Source organism: Fundulus heteroclitus, unplaced genomic scaffold (assembly GCF_011125445.2).
Source record: "Fundulus heteroclitus isolate FHET01 unplaced genomic scaffold, MU-UCD_Fhet_4.1 scaffold_76, whole genome shotgun sequence".
NCBI classification, from domain to species: Eukaryota; Metazoa; Chordata; class Actinopteri; order Cyprinodontiformes; family Fundulidae; genus Fundulus; species Fundulus heteroclitus.
In genome coordinates this window covers 185,629-212,487 of record NW_023397208.1, presented here as the reverse complement: position 1 = coordinate 212,487, position 26,859 = coordinate 185,629, and the positions used below count along the sequence as shown (strand labels likewise).

The 26,859-nt window shown below is 40.6% G+C and overlaps 1 protein-coding gene across 4 annotated transcripts in view; it reads right to left on the bottom strand.

Moving 5' to 3' along the window:
- LOC105929055 (1-phosphatidylinositol 4,5-bisphosphate phosphodiesterase beta-1) overlaps positions 1–26,859 on the bottom strand; it is a 164,748-nt gene that overhangs the window by 64,458 nt on the left and 73,431 nt on the right. For all 4 annotated transcript variants that reach the window (XM_021318590.2, XM_036134178.1, XM_021318589.2 and 1 more), the window contains exons 4-9: positions 17,973–18,113; positions 17,524–17,603; positions 11,318–11,371; positions 8,721–8,796; positions 6,113–6,213; positions 5,089–5,255 (exon numbers count right to left, since the gene is read on the bottom strand). In XM_021318590.2, the coding sequence (XP_021174265.2) occupies positions 5,089–5,255; positions 6,113–6,213; positions 8,721–8,796; positions 11,318–11,371; positions 17,524–17,603; positions 17,973–18,113 (619 nt within the window). The remainder of the gene's footprint in view (positions 1–5,088; positions 5,256–6,112; positions 6,214–8,720; positions 8,797–11,317; positions 11,372–17,523; positions 17,604–17,972; positions 18,114–26,859) is intronic.

The following is a 26,859-nucleotide window of genomic DNA, read 5'->3' as shown; positions in this document are numbered from 1 at the left end:
ATTCAGCATTTTATTCGCAAGACTTGAGCCGTCACAGACTAAAGCGGCGCGTAACAATGACAGAGCACTGAAAAGATGAGTGAAGGATGTGATATTCAAAAACTCATTCATTGGTTTTAGAGGCAATTTTGGAGCAGCTGCAATGAAATTACACGTCTCTATACAACGCTCTGCAAACATATTTATTCTAGGAAAATGGCAGCGCAAAGAAAGAGGTGAAAAGCGAGGGCTCCGCTCTTCAACCAGGGAAAACACCAGACAGCAGAAAATAAAAACATTTGGGAAAACGTGAAGGAAGGGTTGGGTTATGAAACAATATCGTGAGCTTTGACTATCTCACGGAGCACTGTTCGATCTATTCCCTGGAAATGGAAAGCATATGACACCACAGTAAACCTACCAGGACATGGCTGTCCACCTAACCTGACAGGCTGGGCAAAGAGATCATTAATCAGAGAAGCAGGCAAGAGGGCCATATTACCTCTGGAGCAGCAGCACATTTCCCCATTTCAGATGAGGAAAGCTGCCCTCAGATGAGACCAAAATTGGACTTTTTACCTCAGTAGAATATCTAATGTAGTGCATGTCAACTCACTAACACTATGTTAAAGTAGTTAAATCCAGTTTTTTTTTTTTTGCCTTTCAACACATTTTGTTGTGTACTTGGAGTATCTAGGAATGCAAAAAAGTTTAATTTAGTCTGTCCAGGTGCTGCACAGATAACTTTATATTCTCTTTGGGTCATATGTTTCAAGTCGTTCAGTTTTCTCTGTTTTCTATTACATTTTTTTTTTTTTTAACAATTACATCACAGTATTTGCTGTGGAACTACTGAACAAGGTCACAGCCAGTTTCCAACTTCCACCATTTTTATTTTGTTTGCTGCAATTTTGTAGTCCAGGCTGAAAGAGGCCAAAGCTACAAGTGGATATGTTAAAATGTTTAGCTGCTGGATGTTACTAACCCACACAACTCATTACACCGTTCCCCAGCGTAGAATAAAAATGACTGAACGGGCTGAAGTGGAGCATTCTGCGACCAGAACAGGCCTCCTCTGAGGCCCTGTGGGGGTAAATTACCAAGGCATTCAGACCAAGTCCATGACTGAATGATTTAAATGTGAAAAGGAAGAACTTAAAAGCACAATATTTCCCCTTTAATACTGCACCTTCCCCCATGGTCGCCATCCAAACATAGTAATTGTAGCATCATGCTGTGGTTTGAAAATTTACTTGTGGGACACTATATTAGCTTCAAATCTGAATGTTTATTACAAAGATTGCCATGTCAAGGAACATCTCATGAACAGCTTTAAATGCACAAATGTCCTTGAGAGTGATAAAACCGTGTTGGTGACTCCCTAAAAGTGTATGCGAAGGTAACATGTGGAGCTCTGGACCCATCTGCGGAGCAGATGGTAGCACTTCCTCCGGCTAGATAAATACTTCAAAAGGGGAAATCTGTTACTAGGATGGGGAAGGGCATGCTTCCAGAGAGCCCAGGACAGGATGAATGCAAAGCATCCGTGCAAGAGCAGGTCACTGCGATAACAGCCAGTAACTGAGCAATGATTCTACAAATCTAAGCATACTTTGAATGAATGAATGGATTTTATTTGAAGACATGAGAGTATTACCAGTGATTGATTACAACGGAAAGCAGAGTCATTTTTTCATGCATAATGGAACAGAGCAACTTGAAGTAAAACCTAATTGTTCCCGCGTTCGTCTTAATATATTAATGATTACTAGGGGTGTAAATCACCAGCTGTATCATGATAATGATGTCATATCGATTGGTTTGGATGACGATACGATATTTGCCGAAATCACAAACTCTGTTAATGTTACCGGTCGATGCGATCGAAATGATGCAATATCATCTCCCCATCTGATAGTATTTTTACATTGATATCATCTCACAAACAAACCTAAATATGATTTGTCCATTTTATTTCTAACCTCTCACGGGTAACAGGCATTTAAGTAAAAGTTAAAAAAACAACAGCATTCTTCTAATTTTATAATAACAGATCACCTGTAGACTCATGCCTGAATTTCAAAATAAAGGCATGGCCTAAAAAAGACGATATGGATCAATATAATAATTGAGCACCTCAGTAATTAGATTGCTAATCATTTAGTCGATATATTGATGTTGATCAATGTACTGTTACATCCCCAATAATTACCCTATCTTGTCTCAGTTTATACAGATCTGTAAAGTGGATTTACATTACATGCAATATAGAATATTGCCCCTTTTGACCTTTAAAAGTGCTAATAATAAACAACTGTAGCTTTATTTTTGCTTAGCAACTCAAGTGGGGCCAAAATTAAGGAACAGTACAGAATGTGGAGTGCTTTTTGATCAAAAACCTGTTTGGCTTTGTTCAATACAGAGATGTTTTATGACCCTATTGTTCACATGTCTGGTACGAGGTTCCAAGTGAGCCTGTCATCAATAATAAAACCAAGAAGTTTATTGTCTGGCACTCTTTCTATTTTCACTTCATTCTATTGTATTGCAGATTCCATGTTAAATTTACAGCTCTCAAAACACATTATTTAGTTTTTTTTTCAGATTTAAGAACGTTTGTTCACATCCGACCACAATTTTAATTATTTCTTTGTTTACATTCTTTATCAGTTAAAATTACCCCTGACACAAAGCATATTTGTGTTATCGGCAAATAAAATGAGTTTTATTATTTTTTTAAATCTTGCATATGTTGTGAATATGCATTGTGAACAACTTAGGGCCCAACACTGACCCCTGGGCAATACTAAAAGAAATGTCCATATATTTTGGGCATACATCTCCCGGTCATTCAAATAGTTTATATATAATCCAATTTAACACAGTTCCCTTTATCCCGTGTCTTCATTTATCAATAAATTGTGACTGAATGTGGCAAAAGGCCTTTATGATGTCAACAAATACACCAAAAGCAACATTTTGTGATCAATATTAGGCATGTTTCTATTGTTTCTGGGTTAAAAAAAATATTTCCTTTAATTTTAGCTCTATTATGTTAGAATAAATGTAAAGTAGGTACTTTACTCTGGAGAGATTAATAAACTCACACCCAATTCTCTGCCTCAGTCAATTAGGGCCAATTTATATGCAGGGAAATCTGAAACAGAACATCCACATCAGATTAGCATCATGATGAAATGGTTAAGAGATTGTTAGATAAACAGCCTCTTCAGGGCAAGATTAGCCTTGTTAGTATTCTAAAATGAAAGCACCATGTATTAAAGACCTTACAACAAAATAGTTTATTCTTCTAATTTAACCAAAATGTATAAAGCACTGTAAAATCCTCACGTTGAGAAATGATTTATGGATAAAATGAATAGTTCTGTTAAGAGGATGGATAGATTGAGTTGCATAATTCAATGGGACTTCACAAAAACACTTCTTTTTTTTTATCCTTGGGCCGCAAGGGGAAAATGGAAAGTAAAAATATCCAGCACATAAATTATAGACAGTATTTAATCTGGTTTTGTCTATGTAAAAAAAAAAAGCTGAAATGATTTGCTTGACAGTAAACAGATCATGGTGTAAAGTAAGTCCCATTTTGGCGCTGTTATGCAGCATACTTTCCAGCAGAGATAAAATTTGAATTGGCACACACCCGAGCTTGTTGCCTGATATCTGGGGTGGGATGTTCTCCAGCTCTGGCAGCAATTGGTCCACTGACACCTCAGAGGACATGAAAGCACAGCACGTCCATGAATGTTGCATCCCCTACACTCATCCACCTCAGTCCTTCATAAATCATTCTGCGGCTCCTGATGTTTTAATTTTACCCATTAAGCTCCTCTTAATTTATTTATTTCCTTTTAAACAAGACATTTTTTTTTCTGAACGTATTTATTCGAGATGCCCGTGTGCTTGTTAATCTTTGCCATGCATCCTATTTGTTTCCTGCCCCCAATGAGCTGTGCAGTACTCAAGTCCTTGTCTTATCGGCATCTCAAATACAAAAACAGAAAGCGATGACTTAGAAACAGCAGAATTATGACATCAGAAGCATAAAGCAGTTCTAACAATTAGATTTAAAACATAGAAGTTGTTCTCAATTAAATTAAATTCAGTTTATTTATATAGTACCAATTCACAACAGGGTTGTTTTTGAAGCAACTGATTGGACTTCTCTTTGCCAGCCACATGGAGAGGACATCAATGGCACAACAGAGTGTGTTACCGACTACATAAACTTCTCTGTGGACAACATCATCACCACCAGGACAGAGAGATGCTTCCCTAATAATAAACCCTGGATCACCAGCGCGCTAAAGGGACTGTTAAACCTTTGGGGAGCGATACAGGGAGTTATTGAGTATACAGAAGCAGCTCAAAGTCAAGACTAGAGACGGCAAGGGGAAGTAAAGGAAGATGCTGGAGAATAAACTGCAATATCAGACATGTGTGGTCAGGGCTGAATAAACTCACAGGCTTCAAGCAAAAGGAGGCTTGTACAGATGGAAGTCTGGACAGAGCCATTGAGCAGGTTCATTTCAGCAACAAGCTCATCATTCTCCTCTCCTGTCCCCAGCCAAACACACATCCCACCCTCCTCTAACCCACAACCTTCCTGTCAAACCTCAGATGTTCCATCTTCCACCTGCGTCATGGATTCTCCCGCTTCCACATGTCTGCCTTCAACCAAATCAGGAGATGCTAATGCTCCCTCCCACTTCTCTGTCTCTAGAAGTTAATTAGTGCAATACTCTTTGTGAATCCAGTGCGAAAATAAAGCAAATGGTGAAAGCCAAACAGATGCAAGAAACGGGAGGACATTGTAATGCTTCATGAATCCCCCCCCCCCCCCCCCCCAGAGTGGAACGCTAACAAGATATTAAAGCTTACTCTTACACTCAATGAGAAGGAAAATCATGGCTTCAGATGGCAATTCCCTGATCTGATTAATTGGTGTGTAGATTTTTTTCTCTCTCTTCATGCCATTTTGTTTTGTTAACAAAGAGGTAGAAGCAGGGATTATAAAGGGTTCGTTTTCCAGTCGAGTATGTTTCTCGGGTTACATGCAGCAGGTTTGTGACAGAAATGTGTGTCTCTGACCTTTCTGTGCAAGTGAAGTATTGGGTTCATATTTGTCCACCAGCAGCTGAACTTGCTCTGGTTTGAGCGGAGGGTACAGGATTTCGTTCAGGCGAGGGTCTCGCTGCTTGCTGTTAATAAACTCTGCCATCTGCTCCACTGTGAGGTACGGACGGCTCTTAGCTCCACTGCGGAAAAGAAAGCATCCGATAAAACGTTACAAAGAGGTGTGCTTGCACAAACTGGGAAGAAAATGGAGATGTGAGCAAAGAAAACAAAGGAACATCATGGAGGGGTGGAGCTGTAAGTACAGCGCAGGGAAACAACAGAAGCAGCAAGGAGCAGATGCTTGGATCTTGCCTTTCATATCGAAAACCGTGAAAGTAAATTATGTTTCCTCATGGCTCCTGTGCCCTCACACTTAGTGGTAATTAAAACCTAGATTTATGACCTGAAGTGACACCAGTCGTGCTGCCATGCTGGCTCATCTCACGCTCTGAGTCACTCAGGGCCAAGTGCCAGATCAGAGTCTGCAGCTTAACAGTAAGGCTTAAGTTGTTCCTGGGTAAAACGCCCCTGGTTTGGGACTCATTATATGCCTTATATTTAATAGAATAAAATATATATATATTTTAATTTTATTATTTTATATTTATATGGGGTAAAAAGAGTGTTCTTAAAGATGTTTATTCACTAAAATGAAACAAGTAACAAATGGCAGAAACACAGTGGCATGAAAAAATAACTTATGATGCATACAAGTAAATCCTTTAACCCTCGATTCAAGAAATAATCCTCAGAAAATTCCAATCAAAAATGTTAGTGTTTGTTGGAGGTTTTTGATTAAAATAAAAAATACAAATTCAGATTTTTTTTTTTGCATTACAAGTGATACATTAAGTTATTTAATTATAACCAAAATTATGCATTTCGTATCCAATTTGAATTTCTTACAAAAAAACATGTAAACAAAATGCAACATATATACTCATTATGGCAGTTTTTTGTTAAGAATAGACTCAATTAGAACCAATAAAGTTCTTACACGTCAGAGAAGATGTGGTCCAGCTCGGGCCGACAGCAGATGTTATTCAGGAACATGCTGTAAACCTCTGGGGTGAAGTCCTCCTGGGGGATGGAGTCATTCTGTAGATGACAGGAGCAACACGGCAATATGAATCATATACATATTTTACTTATTGAGCAGAAGATGGGCTGCAGTACCTCAGAAGAGCTGCAGATCAATGAACACTAAATTCAGGACCGCTAACTCTGCTACTTTGTAATGTGCTACGTTCGGAAAACAACAGAGAAGTAATATTTTCTGAGTGAAACACACACCCCAAATCATTTGTTAATTAGAAGATGACTACAATATTGAAGGCATTTTTAGTGTAAACTAATTTAAATGCTCTTTTATTTTTAGGTAAAGATGTGAAACATTTATAGATCTACAGTGAACACAAGTTTGCAACAGAACCCTGATCTTCTGCAGCGAAGGATACGTTTCCGCTCATTTGCTCTTTGTAAAATTGACTTACGATAGGTTTGTCATCACCAGTTAAGTTTTTCTACAGCATGTCTGAGCATTCAGTGAGTTATTTGCACAGCGGCTTGGAGGGAAATGTCAGGTGAGAAACACCTTTATAAACAGAATCAATTAAACCCATTCAGAGAATAAGAGATTGTTTGTAAAAAAGGTTGATAATTGTGTTAAGCCACATTAATAGTTTTAACTATGCAACGATGGTTCTCAGAACTAACTGTGATGGAGCGCTAATAAGCACCTAAAGCACATAGGTGAGTTTTTCAAAAACATAGACGCCTGCTTCAGACAGAAACCTGTCAGAAGAGAGGCACAATCGAGAATATTCAAGAACTCCCAGTCTTGGAACTTGAGCGACTTTATCATGAACCAGTTCCAAACTGGGAAACCATTGGATTCCACTACATTTATAAAAGGAGGCAGCCATATTAGATTTTGAGGTCAGATTTGGTGAGAAACCAAACAGATCTTTAACTGTCTTCTTTGCCATTTGAAGCTCCAGGGACCGTTCAGTGATTTTTCTCTCAGTCCAATGGCGCCAATGAAAAAAAAAATGTTTTTCTTTTATCCTCTTGTTGTTTTTTATGATATAACAAACAAAAAAAAAAAACCTCTCTGTGATGTTGTCAAGATGGAGGCACTTAGTAACCCAGTATTTCCTGAGGTGGATAGCTCCAGAATGGCTCTGATTAAAATGCTTTTAAGATGTACTATATACTGTTTGTTTTTTTTTGCATGAGAGATGTATGGATGAACTTTGTTTCAAGCAGAACTCATCATCTATGTGCTGATCATCACCCTCATCCCCTCTCACCGCCAACGCACATTAATGGGTATGTTCTATATGAGTCATGCTGTGTGGATGTGCCAGTCAGTTACTGTACTTGAACACATTTTTTATTTTTTTGTATCCAACTCCCCGATGTGTCTGCAGGAAACACAAATCCTATTACTCTTACTCATTCATTAACTTTGCTTTAGAAGACTACATCTCCACGTGGTTCCAGCTTTGGAAATTCAAAGAATCGACAGAGCGGCTCCCGCTTTGCACCCGCGGAGCGAGCTCCTTGCACAGCTATCACAGCCGAGCAGGTATGATAAAGACAGAGTGCACTCAGCAGCAGGCGGCAGCAATGTGCCAACAGGAGCCAGAGCAGAACCGGAGGGCATTAGAACGGAGTGGGAAAAAAAGAGAGGGAGGCGTGGAAGGATGCACAGGGAGGGAGGGGAAGGGTGGGGGGGGGGCGCAGGTCAAGCCTTGCTGAAACCCACTGAGTCATTCAGGAGACCTTGGTGTGAACCATGTTGTGAATGCACTTCTGCCTGTCAGGGTGTGTGTGTTCGAGGGATTAACAGCGATACCATTTAGCTGTAATTACTTGCGCTGTGGAATAACAGCAAATCCCAGCAGACCGGCATCCAGCAACACGTTATTTCCCCCCCCTCCTGATGTCTTTCATTGTGCTAATTATGTATAGCTTTCTTTGTATGAGTGTGTGTGTGTGCGTGTGTTTATGTTTCTGTTTACGTTCGGAAGCCATTTGGTTACAGCCTTCTTGTCTGCTCTCCCTTTGCGTCCGTATGTTTCAGCATGTGTTCGGAACTTCATTAAACAGCATTTTGTCACTTTAAGGCAAACAAATGGCTTGCGACTCCACCGTTGGAGCGTAGAGAGGATGCTGTGGGACGTCTCGCAGGAGAAGGCAGCTTTCTAATGTGAAATTGGGGGGGGAGAGGTGGAAATAAAGCAGCTTTCGTCGTTTTTGTTCCTCCCACTGGGCCTGTTTGTTGCATTTACGACGTATAATAAACCATTTCTGAGTGGGAAGGCATGCAAACGTCCAGAAAGTATGACTGTAAACAAATGAGCAACGAAGCAATCGTTCACTGTTTCAGGAGAATAGATAAATGGCCTAAATGGTGAGAGAGGAGACCGATAGATGGGTGAAGAAGATTAAGGAGCTGGCGGTTGAAGATAAGCAGGAGGGGAGATCAAGAAGAAGCGACACGCTTGGAAGCAGATTCATAGACAGAGGAAATGTGTGGAGGCAGTCATAAAAAAAAAAAAAGAAAAAAAAAAAGCGACTCCTGTATTTTGCTGTCTTACTCTGCCAGAAGGGAGGTTGCAGTTTTCCAGCGCTGTCTCCACTCGCTTCCTGTCTGCTGAGAACATCCTGAAGATACTGCAAGGGGGGGGAGCGAAAACAGCGTTTTATGAGTAAAAACAGAAAGTGTCACACTGACAGAGAAGTTTCCTTTCTCATCGTCTGCATGGCAAATCCTATGAACACTTTCAACCGATGCTCATTCAGGAAATCCTGCAAGCGGCTTCTATTGTCCTGTGGGGACCTTCCACCGTGAGGATAAGTCAGAGTAAAACCTACAGACTGCGGTGGGAGTCTGCAAGCTGGAGGAAAAAAGTGGGACACAGATAATGTCTATATAAAAAATGCAGAATAAGATGTGGGTGAATATGAGAGCAAGTATAATCATTCATAAATATAGCCTCAAAGTAAATTAATAATTTCTATCACTTTTTGAGACATTTAGAAACAGTTACTAAAGCTCTACTCAGTGATATTAGGAGATAAAACAAATAATTGGGATCATTTCATCAAACTGCTCTACAATTGAATTTAACTGATCTTTAGTACAATAACAGATTAAAGACCATTGCAATTTCAGTTCAAGTTCTCATTAATTACCATCAAATATCTCACATTAAAGACTTATTACATGTAACAACAATAATTTGAAATTCACCTATCAGCCACAAACAGGAGGTCAATTTTACATTGACTAGCTCTAATCAACAGGTCATACAATAATTTTTTCCTTATTCACTTAATGCATTAAAATGAAATAGCCTCATCCTTTTTGGTCTAAGCCCAATCATCAACAAAATGCTATTTGACTCACATTTTATAGTTTAATACAAATCTGATAAAAGTTAGGGACTCGTGCTCTAAAGCATAAATAGGGATAATCGTCTAAATAATGACCTCTTTTAAAAACCAGAGTCAGATTTTTTTTTCTTTTTATGTAGCCTATACACACATGCTCAAAATCTGAATCGGCAAGTCAGACCTCAAAGAAAGCGATAAATTGGTATCTGGTGGTAAAAGCTTTGTGGGTGCATGTCTAATTAATTATACTTTCAATGACAGAAAAGGTTAAACAGATAATTACAAGAATCTGCCACAAAATGCAGAGTAAATGCATCTAAGTCCTTAAGACACAGTATGATAAAAACATTGCTGTTTCAATATTAGGTCCTTTCAGTTACATACATCTCAACGTCATTAACATCGCTAAATAATGCTGGATGTCTATGTAAAGCTGACATAAACTTGAACAAAGATTCAGAACATTTTCATTTTTTTTTCTTGTGAAAGCAATAAATAGAAATGCACCAATAAATCGGCCAGAGATCAAAATTGCACAATTTTCCTTCCAGTGGTGAGTGACAGATGAACCCATTTATTAAACGCATCAAAATTGAGAACTTCCGCTACAGCGTTTTCACTGTCAAAGAACCTGCAGCGCATTTCTTTCCTCTTTCATGTGTTATCAACACATTCCCCAATAAGAATTTTCAAATCTCACATAATTTTACATGATTTTCAGAATACGGCCTATTTGATCCCCGTTTGGCCATGTCAACTCTTATGAAATACAATAGATTACGCTCCCTGAATGACTCTTTCATTGGTAGAGTTTACATATTGGAAGCATGCAACCCCATTTCCTTGGAGTAGACTATGAGTAAATAAGCAAATTTCATTTTTTTAAAATTGGGCGTTGTACGAAAAGTACGAAATAGGGAGAAATGACCAACACCTGCTGCAGGCGCATCTTTATTTTTGGAGAAAGCCAACAGAAGGCTGACACTCATATTTTTTTTCTTTGTCATCCATGCACGGAGATAATAAAAAATAAAATGTTCCAATTCATCGTAACAGTACATATCAGCCCTCTCTGACTGATGTGGCTCCGTCGGTGAGGCTGAGCGGTCCGCAGTTTTAGTTTTATATACACAGACAATAAATGTGATTTACCGCAGGCAACTCTGGTTCATTACAGGTGCCACGTGATTGTTTAGACTTGTTTTTGTCTGCCATAGCGTGTTTTATTTATTGGCAGAGGTATGCCTGCGTGAATCTATGAGGACACACTGTACGCTCAGCGGGGAAAGCTCTGTCAAACTGACATTACTCAAGCAGACATGTCCTCCCAGCTAGGAGGTTAATTCCCTAAACGGTGAGGAGCATGTCGCTGGCTCTCTGTTTTGACACCCACCGCTTTCCACAGTGGCTCTGAGGGAGGTTATCGCAGAAGTTCACTGTTGCTGCCTGAAAGCTCATCTTGAGTAATGGCAAGAGGGGGAGTTAGTTTTTCAATGAGCTGATGACAAAGTCCCAGGCAAATGAAACTAATACGCTCCAAACTAGAAAAAAATATTCACTTTACGCACCCAAATGGCCTCTACGTAACATGCGCTGCATTAGAAATAAAGTGAAATGGTCAAATGGAGACAAAAAAAGGTAGGGAATAATATATTTCTATATATGCAAACATTAAGGCTGTGGATGTTGAAGAGCACAAATGCCCAGAGTAGTGCAGAGGCAGAGCGAGCTACAGTATGCACTGATCAAAAGAGTTGAAAGGTGCCAGGGGAGAGAAGAATGAGTCAGAAAGACTTACTTCTTGACAGGAATCCGTCCCTCCGGGTTGAGCTGCAGCTTCAGTCGAGTGTATCTGCGATGGACGGAGAACATGTTTTAAACCAAATGCAAAAGCAGTTTCGCTGTGTGAAATCGCTGCACCAATGTATTCTCTTTGTGCACGTGCTCGTTTTGTCACAAAAGGGCAGTGCAGTTTCCCACCAGACATGCCGTTTGCAAAGTCCAGTGAGTCCAGTTTTGGACATGCCGCCTGCGCTTTGCACTGCAAAAGCTACAATTATGATTATTATTATTTTTATTTGTTGCATCCTGTCTGGCAATGTGGCAATAAGTTTTACTTTCACAAATGAAGCAATACAGCTTTCGCCATAGTGTTCCACTTGATTTATACATGTAAATAGTTTCATTGATTCATGCAGGGAGTATTTCATGTTATATGGACACCAAAATAAGAAAGTAGAAGAGGAAAAGAAAAACAAGAAAAAGAGGGAGAAAAAGTGAAAGAAAGAGGAGATAAAAGGGAGAGAATCATAAAATACAATTATTTAGCTACAATTATTTTAATTGGGTGCAGTGGTGGGATGTGACCCGGACTGCCAGGACCAGAGACCACCATGTACAGGGTGGTCCAAAAATACCAAGATGGAGGAGAAGCTCGTGAAGTCCCAGTGTTTTTTGACGCGTACTGCGACATAAAGAAACAATGCTGAGATTTTGGTGATCATATATGACAAATTAGGGATAAAAGGTTAATTTATAAAGCAATCTGCATTTTTATATCGCACAAACTTTTAATTTTTTTACATATTCATATTTAATACTAATACTAATATTTACTAATATTTTCTCTGGCACCATATGACAGTGAATGACAATACTTTAGCATCAACTAAACCCTACATTAACATATATTGGCTCTAGCACCACAACTAGTGGAGCGTTTGATGTCTCATATCTGAAAGCAGCCTGGTGCTCTCCTTGTCCACCCTGTCATCTTAGGTCACACGTTGGCAGGTTCACAACCTACCCACAACACGCCGGCTCCTACCATGTACTTATGGAACAAGGTGTTCTGAGAGAACCAAAGATTGCAATATTGGTTTCTAGCTAAAACCCTGTTTCAACTTTCTCCACGGATTTCAGATGACTATTATGTTCCTTGGCTTTTATGCTGCCGTATTTTGGTTACTGATGTTTTCTAACAAACCTCTAAGGCCTTCACACAACGGCTGGCATTATGCCGAGATCAAAAATACACACAGGACATTTAAAAGCTGTTGGTTACATGGAAACGTATTTAGAGGTATCAGAACAAAGGGAGTCAATACAAGTTTTCACTTTCACTTCACAATTATTATTATTTCACTTCACAACAAAAAAAGCAAAAACCCTATTGGTGTATCACATAAGACCCAATTGATGTTTGTGGCTGCAGTGTGAGTTAATGTTGAAAAGAATACGATGGGTCAGAATAATACCACAAAGCGCTGAAGGTGCTGTCTACAAGAAAAAAATCAAATGGTATGTCCTCTACTATTTTAGGTTACTTATATAGATACAAGAAAAGGGTATTCATCAGTGTGTAGAACACAGAGAGGTCAAAAAACCTACACTATAGACATTGCGGTGCACTGGGGTTACCATTTGTGTACAGATATGAATGGTTCTATAAGCACATCAGAAGTGCACGTGCGGAGTTTACTTTGCATATGCCTATGTTTACACTGCAGGTTAGAAATGTGGTTAGTCCCTGGAAGTCTCGAGCGTTGACAGTGCAGAGCAGTACAGCAGCAGCAACAACCTGGGCTATAAATAGCTCAGCTGCAACAGGAGCTATCATTACAGGTCAGGCTTTAAGTGGCTGCTGGCTAATAATTAATATCCATTATAGTGTCCACTTCTTAGGGGCAGACTGGCTTCCTGAGGGAAAGGCATAGAGGCCTTTAATGGCTGATAAGGGACAGACTTGTTTTCTCAAGCATTTTTCAACAAAAAGGGAACAACGATGACAACCGAGAATGAACCTTTAACCAAAGAGCTGAAACCGCCACACACGGGAAGGAAGACAGCGATAGAAACAACAGAGACCACCAAATAAAATAGGAAGAGAGTGTTTGTTTGGATATGGCTCAATTTTTCTTGCACCAGATCTTATTGCCGGATGGGGTATTCTTGATGTGATCGAATAATTGTCTTTATGCTGAACAGATCACAGGAGAACAACAAGTAGCAAACGTTCATGTAAAAGTCTGCTGGGTTCTATAGTCTCCCGCTGCTGGCAACATGTCTTATCTCCCCTACCATTAAAAAAATACAAAAAGAACGTATCAAAGCCTTGAGAGCTAGAGAGAATCGACCACATGCGGAGAAACATCAACATCATTTCAGGGATAAAGCCCCCTCATGCTGCAGGAGTGGGAGTAGAAAACTAGTGCCCGATTTGTAAGCAAGCGGCGCACAACAGCCACCGCTGTGAGCAACCAACGTGACTGCAAAATCCGCTCTCTTCAATTTTATTCAACCCTCTCCATGCTATGTGGTCGATGGCCACTTTTATTGTCTCATAAGTCAATTAGCCTCCTCAGGGGTGTGAGTTAATGGCTTCCATTCGCTGATAAACATCAGACGTCAGGGAGATGTCACCAAACACAGCTCTGGATATTCACTGAAAGCAATGCCTCACATTTGTGTTTAAGCTCACTCTGCGTGAAACATCATTCAGTCTCGCGCTGGGCAGATAAGTCAGTGTGGAGGAGCGAGCGAGCGTGTGTCTCACAGAGACGACCGTGATGTAGTAAGCCGTTTGACACAAATAATCCACAAACAAGGGTCGGTGTGGGGAAAACTGATTACGAGTCTGTCGTAGTGGAGGCGCAGCCATTCATGAGGTCAAGTGGATTTCTTTAAGACTGCAACCTAAAATCCCCAGTGCAGCACAATATTTCAGGTGCATTTTGTTATGCATGTGATGTTTCACACACACACACACACACACACACACACACACACACACACACACACACACACACACACACACACACACACAAACACACACAAATACAAGGCAACGCTTTACACTTTTCCACATTTCGCAACGTTACAGTCACAAACAGAGGAATTGTTTCACCCCCTAACAATTAATAACACCTGGGTCTGAAGACACTACAGACAGACAAATAATGTAAATCATATAGCCTCATCAATAAACTCAGTAATATGTGAACTGGGGTGGACGATATTGACTTTAAATTTTGTCTTAATATATTGTGGTACTATTGTGACAATGATAAAAGTGATGATAGAAGACTAAAAAAACAGCTTCTTGCAGTCTTTTTGGCTGTGGATACATATAAATTTTAGCCACATAAATACAAATACTGTCCTTAAATACACATTTAATAATGCAACACTTAATAAAACAAGATGTTTCATCAGGACACAAGTTACATAAAGAAATGTGATTTTTATCACTAAACTGCACACAGCGATGCCATTTAATTCGATATTTGAATTTATTGACATTTATTGATGTGGAGAAAATAGCTAAAATAACAATCCTGACAATACTGGCAGTTTTGTAGGGTTTTCAGACTACTAATTGGAATTAATTGTTGTCAGGATAAAACCAACTTCTTATCATGACAAGACATTTTTCAGAATAGCGATAAAACCATACGATAAAGGCCAAGCCCTAATATGAACAGCAGTAAATAGCTGATTAAATCCAAGGAAAAACCTTGCCAAAATGTCTAACTAAAGTAAAAACATCCTGCTTTTACTAAATAGAGTATCACCATAATGGGTTAGACTTACTCCAAGCGACTAAAGCCACAGACATAACAGAAGCCTACAAAAGAACCCATGTTTCACTCGGAAAGCAACTTTCAGCACCAAAAGATAAGCAGTCTCCACCGCTAAAATGGACAAGAAAGCAGCTCCTCTCCCAGCCGTACGGCATGGGACAGACTGAAGGCAGCTGCGCCCACTTAAGCTGCAGAAGCTGCAGGAGGTCTGGCACATACGGTACCCAGAGGAGAGATTCACACCTAAAGCAAACATGCACTTCTGCACATAACACGGGCACTTATGGAAGAGATGCAAGAACAGAGCTATTGTTGGAAGAAAGCCACATGAAGCCCAATTTCCTGTTAACCACAAGCCATGTAGAGGACACAGCAGACAGGTGGTAAGAAGATGCTCTGGTCAGATCAGAGCAAAATAAAAGCTTTTTGGCCAGTAAACAGTGCACATCCCACTGAAGACCCTTCGTGAAACATGGTGGTGGCAGCATTATGCTGTGAGGAAGCATTTCAGGTACAGAAAAGGTGAAGCTAAATCAGATTCAGGATCAGAATACCTTATTGATCCCGGGTGGAAATTACAGCTGCACCCAAAATAATAGGCAAATAATCATAAAACTAACTAAACCTAAACAATAAGCATATAAAAGAGGAAAAATATAATAAGTGGTGGAAATTCAAATAAAATTAAAATGTTTAAAATAATGTGCAAGAGAAGGTGTATCTTCAACAGCATCCTTCTCTCTGATATTGCCATCAGAGGGTTCAGCACTACTCCCACCACATCACTGGCCGCGCGGATCAATTTGTTGAGTCGGTTGGCATCCGCAACCCTCACCCTGCTGCCCCAGCATGCATCAGTAAAGAGGACCATATGAGCTCGGCAGATGTTGAAAGACTTGAGGCGTCTCAGAAAACGGAGACGTGCTGTTGACCCCTCTTACGTCCATGTGGTCTGCCAGTCTGGTAGTCCACTATCCAGGAACCCTCTACCTCTATCGGAGTAAACGTGTCACCCAGAAGAGCAGCACAGATTGTGTCAAAGGCACTAGCAAAGTAAAAGAACGTAACCATCATGGTGCTTGCCGGCTGATCCAGGTGAGCATAGATACAGGGCAATCCTAAAAAGCAAACTTGTTCAAGGCTGCTAGATGCTTTAGGTTAGCACCGAGGTTCCCCATACCTTTCACCGGACAGCGACACTAAGCATACTATCAAAGGTTCAGGTTTTAAAGACATTCCATGTTTTAAATCTGTCATGTCAAAGTCCAGAACTATTTTCAACTCAGAATGAGTGACAAAACTTGAAAATTTATGTTCACAGATGCTCTTCATTGAATCTGAGTGAGCTTGAGATATTTTGCAAAAAAACTATTTGCGTAATTTTCAGTCTGCAGCTATGTAAAACTGTTAAGAGACCTTCCTTAAAAACTTTTCTGAGCTGAGAGGAAGCTGAGAAGAAGTGGCTGGACCCCGTCCTGGGATGCCCCCTGCACCCAGTGTAGGTGGTGGGAGACAAAAGGGCTGTAAGAAAAATCACATCTTTTGTCTCCCACCCCATGCATGGAGCTGTTGCAGAGCTGGAGAACTCTTTCAGTGACAGACTGCAGCATCCCAGATGCCCAAAAAAAGCATTTGCGCAGGTTCTTCCTCCCAGCTGCTGTTAGATTTTATAATCTCTGCTGCTCAGAACAGACTCAATAACTGCTCACAAACATGCTAATTGTTGTAAAAGCGCTGACGTGATCATATATGGTTCACAGTCTCTCAGATACAAAAGTACACTTGCACACTTCTTAGCTACTTTGAGATACTATCAGGCATATTGCAGTAAATATTGTTCTGTAAATAGGTTGGTGTTTTTCCACTGTTTAACTTAATTTTTTTATCTTTTTATCTGAGCATGCCACATTATCAATAACTTAGCACACCCAAATGTCCCCATTGTGAGACAATATTGGAATTTCTTCTTCTTTTGCTGTAACTGCCAAAAAATCTGGTTCTTACAAAGTATTGGCTTAGAGAGGGGACTAATACAATTACATGTCACAACTTTCAGATTTTTATTTGTAAAGCTTTTTAAAAACAAATTTTCCCTCCCATTCCAGAATTCTGAATTACCTTTAATTTGTCCATCACCTAAAATAAAATTAAAGCCACTGAAATATGTGGCTGTCACCTGACAAAATATGCTAAAAATGAATGGGTGTGAATACTTTTACATAGCACTGCACCTAAGTCATAAAAATGCCAGTATGTATTTTTCTGCAGTGTACAACCCATGATTTAGGGGACTAGAAATGTCTGGCATCTGTGTGGCACTGGGAAACTTAATTTTCATGTCTACATTGGGAGACATGGGTTTTTGCATTTTCTTTAAGGCTGCCTTAGTGTGTGAACATCCTTCTGTGTGCAAACAACATACGCTTTTTCAAGGCAGGCCTCTCTGGACATGTTCTGTGCCAAAAGGTTAGACGCCAAGTTGAACAATTCCTCTGCCCATTCCTGCAGAAAATAAACCAAGACACATCATGTTAGAATAAGATAAGATAAGATAAGATAAGATAAGATAAGATAAGATAAGCTTTATTGAACTCACATTAAAGAAATTCATTTGACACATCATCTCAGTTGTCAATAATCAGAACAAGGTGCCAAAAGTAGGAAAAGGTGCATCAATTATACACAGTGTGTCCTCATATATACAGTGGATCAAATAAAAAAGTAAATAAGAAAAATAAGAATAAAAATACAAAAATAGAAATAAGGCAGAGGATGTCATATGTACATTCACGTTGACTTATATACATATGAATATTTTTACTCCATGATTTTGTCATTCTTTTAGTAGAGTTCATATTCAGAAATAAATACCTTTGCAATCTCCTCTTGAAAGGCCATGAAGTTCAGGTAGGTGATGTTGACCATGTCTGTGCCGCTGACCACCGTCAGCATCCTGTTCTCCATCTTCCCCACCAGTGTGCTGACATCCAGCAGCTCTCGCAGCTTTGCATCCTTTGGAGTAAAACACACAAAGAAAGCAGATAAAAATCACCACAAAGATTTAAGCGAATAAACAAATCTAAATCAGTACTTCAGGATGCAAAATGCATTTTTACTATCACAGTTTTCATTTGCTGTGGGCGAACAAATCCCCCAAATCTTGCTTCTGAAAACCAGCAGGATAAACAAACCTCCGGGGGGAAAAAATGATGTTAACCAGAACATGGAAAAGGACAAGGAACGTTCTTTTCAGGAAGTGAGAGACAGTCCTGTGCTGTGTCATGAGATTTTGGCTTTCGAAACAAAAGCCCCACTCTGAAAGCACTGAACTGCAACAAAACCTGTTAGCATTTGGAATATCCACCTCCTCTGAGGCCGATTTGGCTGATTAATGAGCGGCCTAATGTCTGCACAGACACTGCACTAAAACCCACAAAAACCCACAGGAATTTTTTAAAGATTTGTTATTCAATACAAATAAAGAATACAATTTGAGTCATAGATGTACCAATCAATCGGCTACAGATTGGACTCCAGGGATCCAGTTTGCCAGCGATTGGCTTTGATCGGTATTTGGCTCGTCAAGTAATGAAAAATTAGATTTTTTTCCTGTAGTAATTAAAAACAAATCAAATTTGTTTCATGTCCATATCAACCAACATTGTGTACTTTAAATAACTTTTTTTAAGTTCAAAAAAGTCCAGTAAAAGCTAGGGACACATGTTTTGATGCATAAATAAGGGTATTACTCTTATGTCCTTTCTTTTTGGTTGATTCAAAACAAGAGCCATCGAATAATGAAGTTGTTTCTCTTTTATTTCTTATAGTACTTAAAAAAAATTAAGAAATAAATTCTGAATCAGTATGTTCCACCTCAAAGAAACTAGCATCTGCCAGGAAATGCTTCACTGGTCTGACTGTATTTCTAATTTTGACAACCTGAAGCTTTAGAATATATATATAGTATTCAGTAGTTTGGATGGCCAACATTGTATGTATGCATGCCTGACAATGGACAGGCATGCTCCTTACCAGGGCATCATTGAGCCCCTGGATAGTCTTAGTGCAACCTGGTGGCGTCAGATAGAGCTAAACATGATTTCCCAGAGATGTTGTATTGGATTTAGGTCAAATGACTGTGTCCTGCACCTGTAACCAGTGTCCGAAATTTACTTCCTGATTCACCAGCCAAGTTGGCCGGTAGATGTAAAAATCAACCGGCTAGGCATATTTTTCACCCCAGGGTTCACGCTGCGTCTTTACGCATGATCCAGCTGCTGGATTTTACCCTGGTGTGCTGCGCGTGAAGGATAAACAGCGGGGTATATGCATAAATAAAGACTGTAAAGGGCTCCGTTAGAGGGGAGAGAAGGAATAATGGGTCTAAGCTAAAGCCCCCGATGTTACAAGTTCCTGAAAATGACCCTTAAAAGTGCGCACCTAAATTACATGTTACGTAATTTTGCGCATCTGAATTCAAGCGCAAGGCACCACGCCCACCGAAGCACTGCAGGTTCTGTGTCGTTAAAAACAAAAGAGCATGAAAAACCGCTACTGACTCTCCTACTGACTTTAAGTGGGACATTTCGGTACGAGTGGAAGGACATTACACGTAGTTATTCACGTTTTGAAGGCTGGCCGCTGATAAAAGCACCTGGCTCCGGGAGGGGGGGGGGGTGCAGTAAGAGCGGTGAAGCACAGAACCGCAGCGCACGTAGTTAAAAAAAAAAATCGGAATAAATAAGAACAAACTTATACACAGACTAATTGGCGTTTTAGACTGTATCTGGTTAGCAGATCTGCTTTCTGATCCAGCGGGCATGACTGGCTCTGAATGTGAAAGAAGCTGAACCAGCTCCGTAGAAGGCGGGTCTAAACTGAGCTCTGGATGGACAGAGCTGTGAACGGATCATCCGCAGCCCAGATGGGTTTTGTTATTTTTATGTTATTTTTATTTTATTTGGTACAAACATTTACTCGCCGTGTGGCAGCTAGCTCTCTGAAATTCACTCGCCAAACGGGAAATCTACTCGCATTTGGCGACTGGCGAGTGTTAATTCCGGACCCTGCCTGTAACACTATTCCTGTTTTTGTGGTCATCTCACTGTTGTCTCTTTAGTGCCCTGCCCCTGTTGTTAATTTTGATAACTATTGTACTTACCCACCTGCCGACTGACCTACCTACCTACCTACCTACCTACCTACCTACCTACCTACCTACCTACCTACCTACCTACCTACCTACCTACCTACCTACCTACCTACCTACCTACCTACCTTTCATTACACTTTAAGAAAGAGAAGCACAACAGTTCCTTGTGACCAGAAAATGGTCTTGTCAAAAGTATTTTCCAAAACTAAAGCATCTGGCTTATGAGGACAGACTGTCTCAACCTTAAGCAAAGTAAAGTCCAGACCTAATTCGTCTCCACATTTATCATTTAAGAAATTTAGCAGCTTGTTTCAAGAAATCTCCGCTCTGCTAAAACAAAACAGAGGCTGCTGGCAACATTCCAAATTGCAGAGATAAAAACTCTCATTTTTTTTTTTTTTTTTGAGAGGGGAAAACTAATTTTTGCAAATATACATTCAGGCAGCTAATCTTCGACACAAATCCTAAAACACAATCTACAAGGCCTCAGAGGCAGAAGAGACCAGAATGACAACCCTCCTCCTCTCCCCTTTTGTAGCTTTGTACGCAACTGGCATACATACTAGTTGCTCTGGCTTAATTAACACAACAAAGACCTTTGTACAGGATTTCTGCAGGGAAAGCAAATGAGCTCCCACCAATTTAGGCAATCAAAAAATGAGCATTGTCTCCTGTGTTACGCTGATAAATGTCCTCTACACGTCCCTCACGTCCCCAAAACAAATTGTGCTCCTCATTGGCCCCCTTGTTATTATCACATTTAAAGACAAAATATGACTACATCATGAGCTAATGTGTGCACAAGGTTTCTTGTGCATTATTTACTTTAAATCGCATGGCTCTAGTGCTCAACCACTAATAAACGCACACATAATCCCATTCAAATAAGAATCCCGCAACCTCCTCTTATGTATTCTGTAAGCCGCACACCTGCATGTGAAAGTGTAAAAGCAATTTGCAAGAGCATACAATACTAAAGCACACGCGTCGAGAAGCGCCATGGACGGCTGCCAAGGATGAACGGCTTCTGAGAACGGACAAGATGACAGTAAGATGCACATTTCATTTATTACGGCGCTTGAACGTCAATACAATGTGATACTGTTTTGATTCCACTTGTAGCCATTAGCTGAACATGCTGCTTATCTCCCCGTGTGCAGTCAGTGCAGAACTAGGCTGGCGGGAAACTGCAGGCACTTAAGGCAACCTGAACATCCTCCACTGTGATGGAAAGAAAAAAAAAAAAAAAAAAAAAGAAAACGATGAAACCAGGCAGGTGGACCACGCTGGGGAGGAGTGAGGCAATAAAGAAAAGCTGAAATAATGCCGTGGTATGAAAGCAGCAAAAGGAGAAGAGGGGCTCAGTCATGTGAATGAAATGTAATTTCTACCGGTGCATTCAAGAAGACTTTAGAGGCAGGCTTCAGGTCCTAGTTACCACAAGATTGGAGGTTTAGAGCAATTCAGGCAGTGGGGTGAGGGTGGCACGGGGTGTGAAACGAGAAAAAAATTCCTTGTGAGTTTTTTTTTTTTTTAAGAGACAGACATACACTGTTAGCAGTATCCATAGTACAAGTGTATGAATATGTTTGGTGCATCTGTGTATTCATTCATGCAGCAATGTGTTTTGTCAGGCAGTCATCATGCTGGTTAGCAGCTGCCCTCTTTCAACACGTGAACTCCTTTTCAGACGCTTAACACTTAGCTGAAGCTTTTGCCTCAGGAAGATAGCAGAGCTTTTCTGCCTGCATTGGTTTGTCACGAGGCCCCGCCTGTCGCCAGGTATGTGCTCAAGCTGTGTCACACTCTATTGGACACAAGGAAAGGATTCAGATCGGCAACGGGAAATCAGGAACAAAACAGGTCATTAAGCCCGGAGCACGGCGCTTGTCTAAACTCACACATGGATACACATGCTAACACGCTTGCACGCGCACACACACACACACACATGCACAGCCACACACTTTCCAAAGCCTAAAACTATACCCTCAGATCAAGCCGTGCACACACACACACACGCACACGCACACACACACAACTGATGATGCTATTCATGTTACTAAATATACACACAAGGGCATTAGATGAAAAGAAATGTCAGCATGAATGATTGATTGACCCATCTACGCACACATGTCACATCAACAAGGAGAGCAATCATAAAAGAAGGGCATCAGTTTCAAGTTTTCTTGTTAAAATGTATAGCTTTCATTCAGAGCATAATTAAAACAAAGCATAACAAAATTAGTAGACTGTCCTGTTACACATTAGCCATTCATTCAGTATGGAATCTGCAGGAGTCCTGTTTGATGGTGAAAGAACTTCATTATGAGACTAAACATGTTCACTAAGGGTCCTTCACACCAGACTAAGACTGCGCCACAATATTAACAATCAGTCAGGACACTGGTGATCTACACAGGGTCTTGAAAAGGTCTATTGGAGTGCGTTGAGAAGGTAGAGTGTTCCTCCTTAGAGCATGAGACATCCCAGGCAGTGCATACACCATGCCCAAAACTGCTGCTGTTGGTCCACTGTATTTTCTGAGGTCCACAGTCAATACAGACATCTCTATAGCACTTTATGCTTCCATCTGCAGACAAGCTGATTTTATTTTCCAGCAGGACTTGGCACCTGCCCACGCTGCCTAAGATACCAAAGGCTGCTTCAATGACCATGGTGTTCCCTGTTCCTATAATTGACCAGTAATCTCCCCTGACCTGAACACCATAGAAAATCTATGGGCTCTTGTCAAGAATAAGATGACAGACACCAGACCCAACAAAGCAGATGACCTGAACGCAGCTATCAAAACAACCTGGGTTTCCATCACACCTACACAGAACCATAGGCTGATTGTCTCTATGCCAAGGCACATTGAAGCAGTAACTAATACAGGAGGAGGCCCTACCCAGTATTGAGTGCATAGAAATGCACATACTTTTCAGAAGCCTGATATTTGTGCTTAAAACATTCTTTTTTGATTGGTCTAATGTGATAGTCGAATTTTCTGAGGCATTGAATGTTCGGTTTTCTTTAGCTATAAGCCATAATCATCAAGGTACAATAAATAAAAGCTTGAAATGTTTTACTCTGTGTAAGGAATCTCTAAAATAAAATAACCATTTCACTTTCTGAAATGACTGGCAAAACTTCTCATGCAATATTTTTTTCTTTTTTAAATGTACTAGTACAGCTACTGAGAGTGGAAGCTACTGTTAGCCAGACATAGTCTTTTTTATTATCAATTTGCCTCATCAGTTCATTTTGTGAATCAGCTGATCATGAGAGCTAGCTGTCCTGGAGAGCATGTAGTCCATGTCTAGTATTCGTCTGTGTGTGGTGACTCTTGATGCACCGACTCCACCCTCAGTCTTCTCCTTGTGAAGTGGTTGTCCATGTTGCTGGTGCACCTGTTCCTACCACACTTCATCCTTCTACAAAATGTTCTCTTAATATGCTTTGATACAGAACTCTGAACGACCAGCTTCATCAGCAATGACCTTTTGTGGCTTCCCCTCCTTGTGAAGGGTGTCGATGACTGTTTTCTGGACATCTGTCAAGTCAGCAGTGTTCTCCATGATTGTGTCGCCTGATGATCCTGAGGGGAAACCGTTTTAAGGCTCAGGAAACCTTTGGAGGTGTGTTGAGTTATTTAGCTTTAATACATTAGATTAGAGTGTGACACCATGAAATAATGAACTTTTTCATGTTCTAAATTTCCGAGATACAGGAATTTGGTTTTTTTATTATCTTGTCTTTGTTAACCTCTGACAATTTGTTTTAAAATTTAAATCTTAATCAGCATAAAAAATGTAAACCACTAAGCAATGCCACTTCCAGGTCATTTTATATTTTTTTAGAGTTTGTCTGCCTTATTCCATGTATGTCCTTGTTTGCCAGCCTGTGTGAGTCACAGAGTCTACAGAGCATTTTGCTCTCAGTAAAGCTAATCCTTCTATGACTCCCTCTCTTGGCGATGCAGTCATTTATTTAAGAGGGTTATGCTGCATCTGCAGAGCATGTTTTAAACATTAGCCACATCATAAGTTACACAGACAGAAAGCACTGAAACACTAATCCCATTAAAAGCGAGAGCCCCATTTTTGCCCACCGTGCTGTAGCTGGCCTTCCGTATCATCCGCAAGGACTCACGTGCGCTACCAGTGGGTACCAGTGGGTCAATGACTTCATATTCTCCTTGCACGCAGCCTGAAATTCGTGCACATTAAATAAACATACACACGCTGCATCTAAATCGCTTCACGTGCTTCTCAGAGTGATCTACTGAAATGCAGAGCTTAGCAAAACAACGACCAGTAGTATGTAGGCAGTCGGCCACTTGCTGTTTAAAATGTCAAAAAGGTAAAAGGCTTTAAGGTAAATACAGACAAGTTTCTCACAAAAAACAGGATAGATATGTTAAAATTAGACTAAACAAGGCTCCCAGCTTTCTGCAATCCACCCTCTCAGTGGGGAACTACAGTACAGAGCATTTCAGCTGCAAAAGGACACCGTGTATCCCAGCTTTAAAGCTTTTTTGCTGACCAAACAAGCTCCATGGTTCGGTTTTCATGCTAGCTTTAATGTTTGCATTTACTTTCCTGACCCACATGCAAAATCCCTTGGAGTACTCAAGAGGGGAAACGGTAAAGAGGCTCAATTACAATGCCAAAACGATAATCGTGCACACAAGCAGCATTCCAACAAGCAAATTTATACTCCTACCGCAGCTCTGCACTTTACTCTAAGCGCTCCCAGTCTGAAAATCCTTTTACTAACTTTTGTAGCTCAGGGGCGAGCTGGCATGAAAAGCTGCCTAAGGACAAAACACAGATAGAAGACTCACAAACAGCTGTATTGTAAACGCGATCAAAGAATATGCATGAGAAAGAGATGAGGATGCAAGGGATGCAGAGGGATCCAAATCAAAGACACCCCGGTCTTTGATTCCAGGGCTTTCACCTCCCTCTCCCCTTTGCTGTTTGAATCCTGCATTCATCCCCATCCCCTTATATATGAGGTAAATTGTTTCTGCTTCGTTTTATTATTCTTGTGTGTTTATCATTCACTGGAGCCCTCAAGTGTCAGCGGAGGCCGACCGGCGGGGTTTTATGAGGAGGAGAACTGCCCACAGGGCCAGGAGTGAAAGGTCAGTGCCCCATCAATCAGTTGTCTGGTGATGCATTACTGACCACAGAACTCACCACTGACTATCTACGTGTTTGGCTTTGTCCATGGGTGTTCTACAGCTTTAAAGTGGCAAAACAGCTTTTTTTCTTTTAAGGTTTGCTTGTGTTTTTATTTAGCCACATTGCTCAGTCTGCATTACATGCTGCTTATAATTAGTAAACTACTAAACACGGTTCAGAGAAAGGAACAAGTAATCGTTTTTAATGTACATTGCCTTGTCAGAGCATTCATGCCGTTCCATAAATTAACAGGGATTTCTTGCAACAGACCAAGACAAAGAACTGCATATTTGTAAAGTGGGAGGAAAATAAGTCCTGATTTGCAAAGATTTCTTTATACACACAAAAATCTCAAGAGTGTTGTACACACTTGTATTTTGCCCCTTTTGAGTCACTACTTTGTACTTTTGTACAGTGCCAATGATGTGCTCGCGTTGGAATCCTGTACTAGGTTTATAGCGCTATTGCTATATGCCCAGATGTTTAATTTTGGTATTGTCTGACCAGAACACTTTCTTCCACCTCTTTGCCTGTGGCAAACAATCTTTTATTCAACAATGGTTTTCTTCTGGTCACTCATCCAAAGAGTGGAGATTTGTTAGGCACAGGACTGATAGTTATGTTGACAGATTCTTCCACCTGAGCGATGGATGTCTACAGTTTGTCCTGAATCAGCACGGGGCTCTAGGGTTCGCCTCCATGTTGGGCCTTCCAGTTTAATGTGCATGGCCACGTTCCGGTGGGTTTTCAGATAATCTAAACCTCCTCGACACTTATCCACTAATTTGTCCCTGACCCTGAGGGGGTGGGTTCTTCGATCTACTTGTCACTATTTGCAATCCGCACCATACTATCACCTACAATCCCAAAAAAAGTATATTTGAAATTTGTGGTTGTAATGTGACAAAATAGGAAGGTACTGCAAACATTTTCTTTGCCCGTCAGCTTGAAGGACAAAATGAGCAAAGAGGCATTTAAAATAACATTAACATAATCATAATTAAAGTTACGCTCTGTCTCATCATGAGCACAAAAGTTGAATGCATTTGTCCGCTGCGGTGTGTCAATGGTGCTCAGTCACGCATTGATACATAGGTTGAGGAAATGCGTGGGAGGAGGCTGAAAGCTCACATAGACTTAACAATCCCTCATTGCGGCCGTTCAATTGGGACACATCATTAACCCCGGCACACTGAGACAGGGCACATGAGATGGAGAAGTGGAGGGGGGGGGGGGGGGGGGGGGTAGATAAGCACACCATTTTCAAAATGCCAGGGTATAAGCAATAACTTGTGCTGACAGCAGCTCATCTACATGTGCAGGGAATGAGGCCTAACGTTCACACCCTATGCTAATCAGCTCATACACGGTGGAGCTGAGAATCACAGCCTTTGATGTTAAAGTGAAAAGC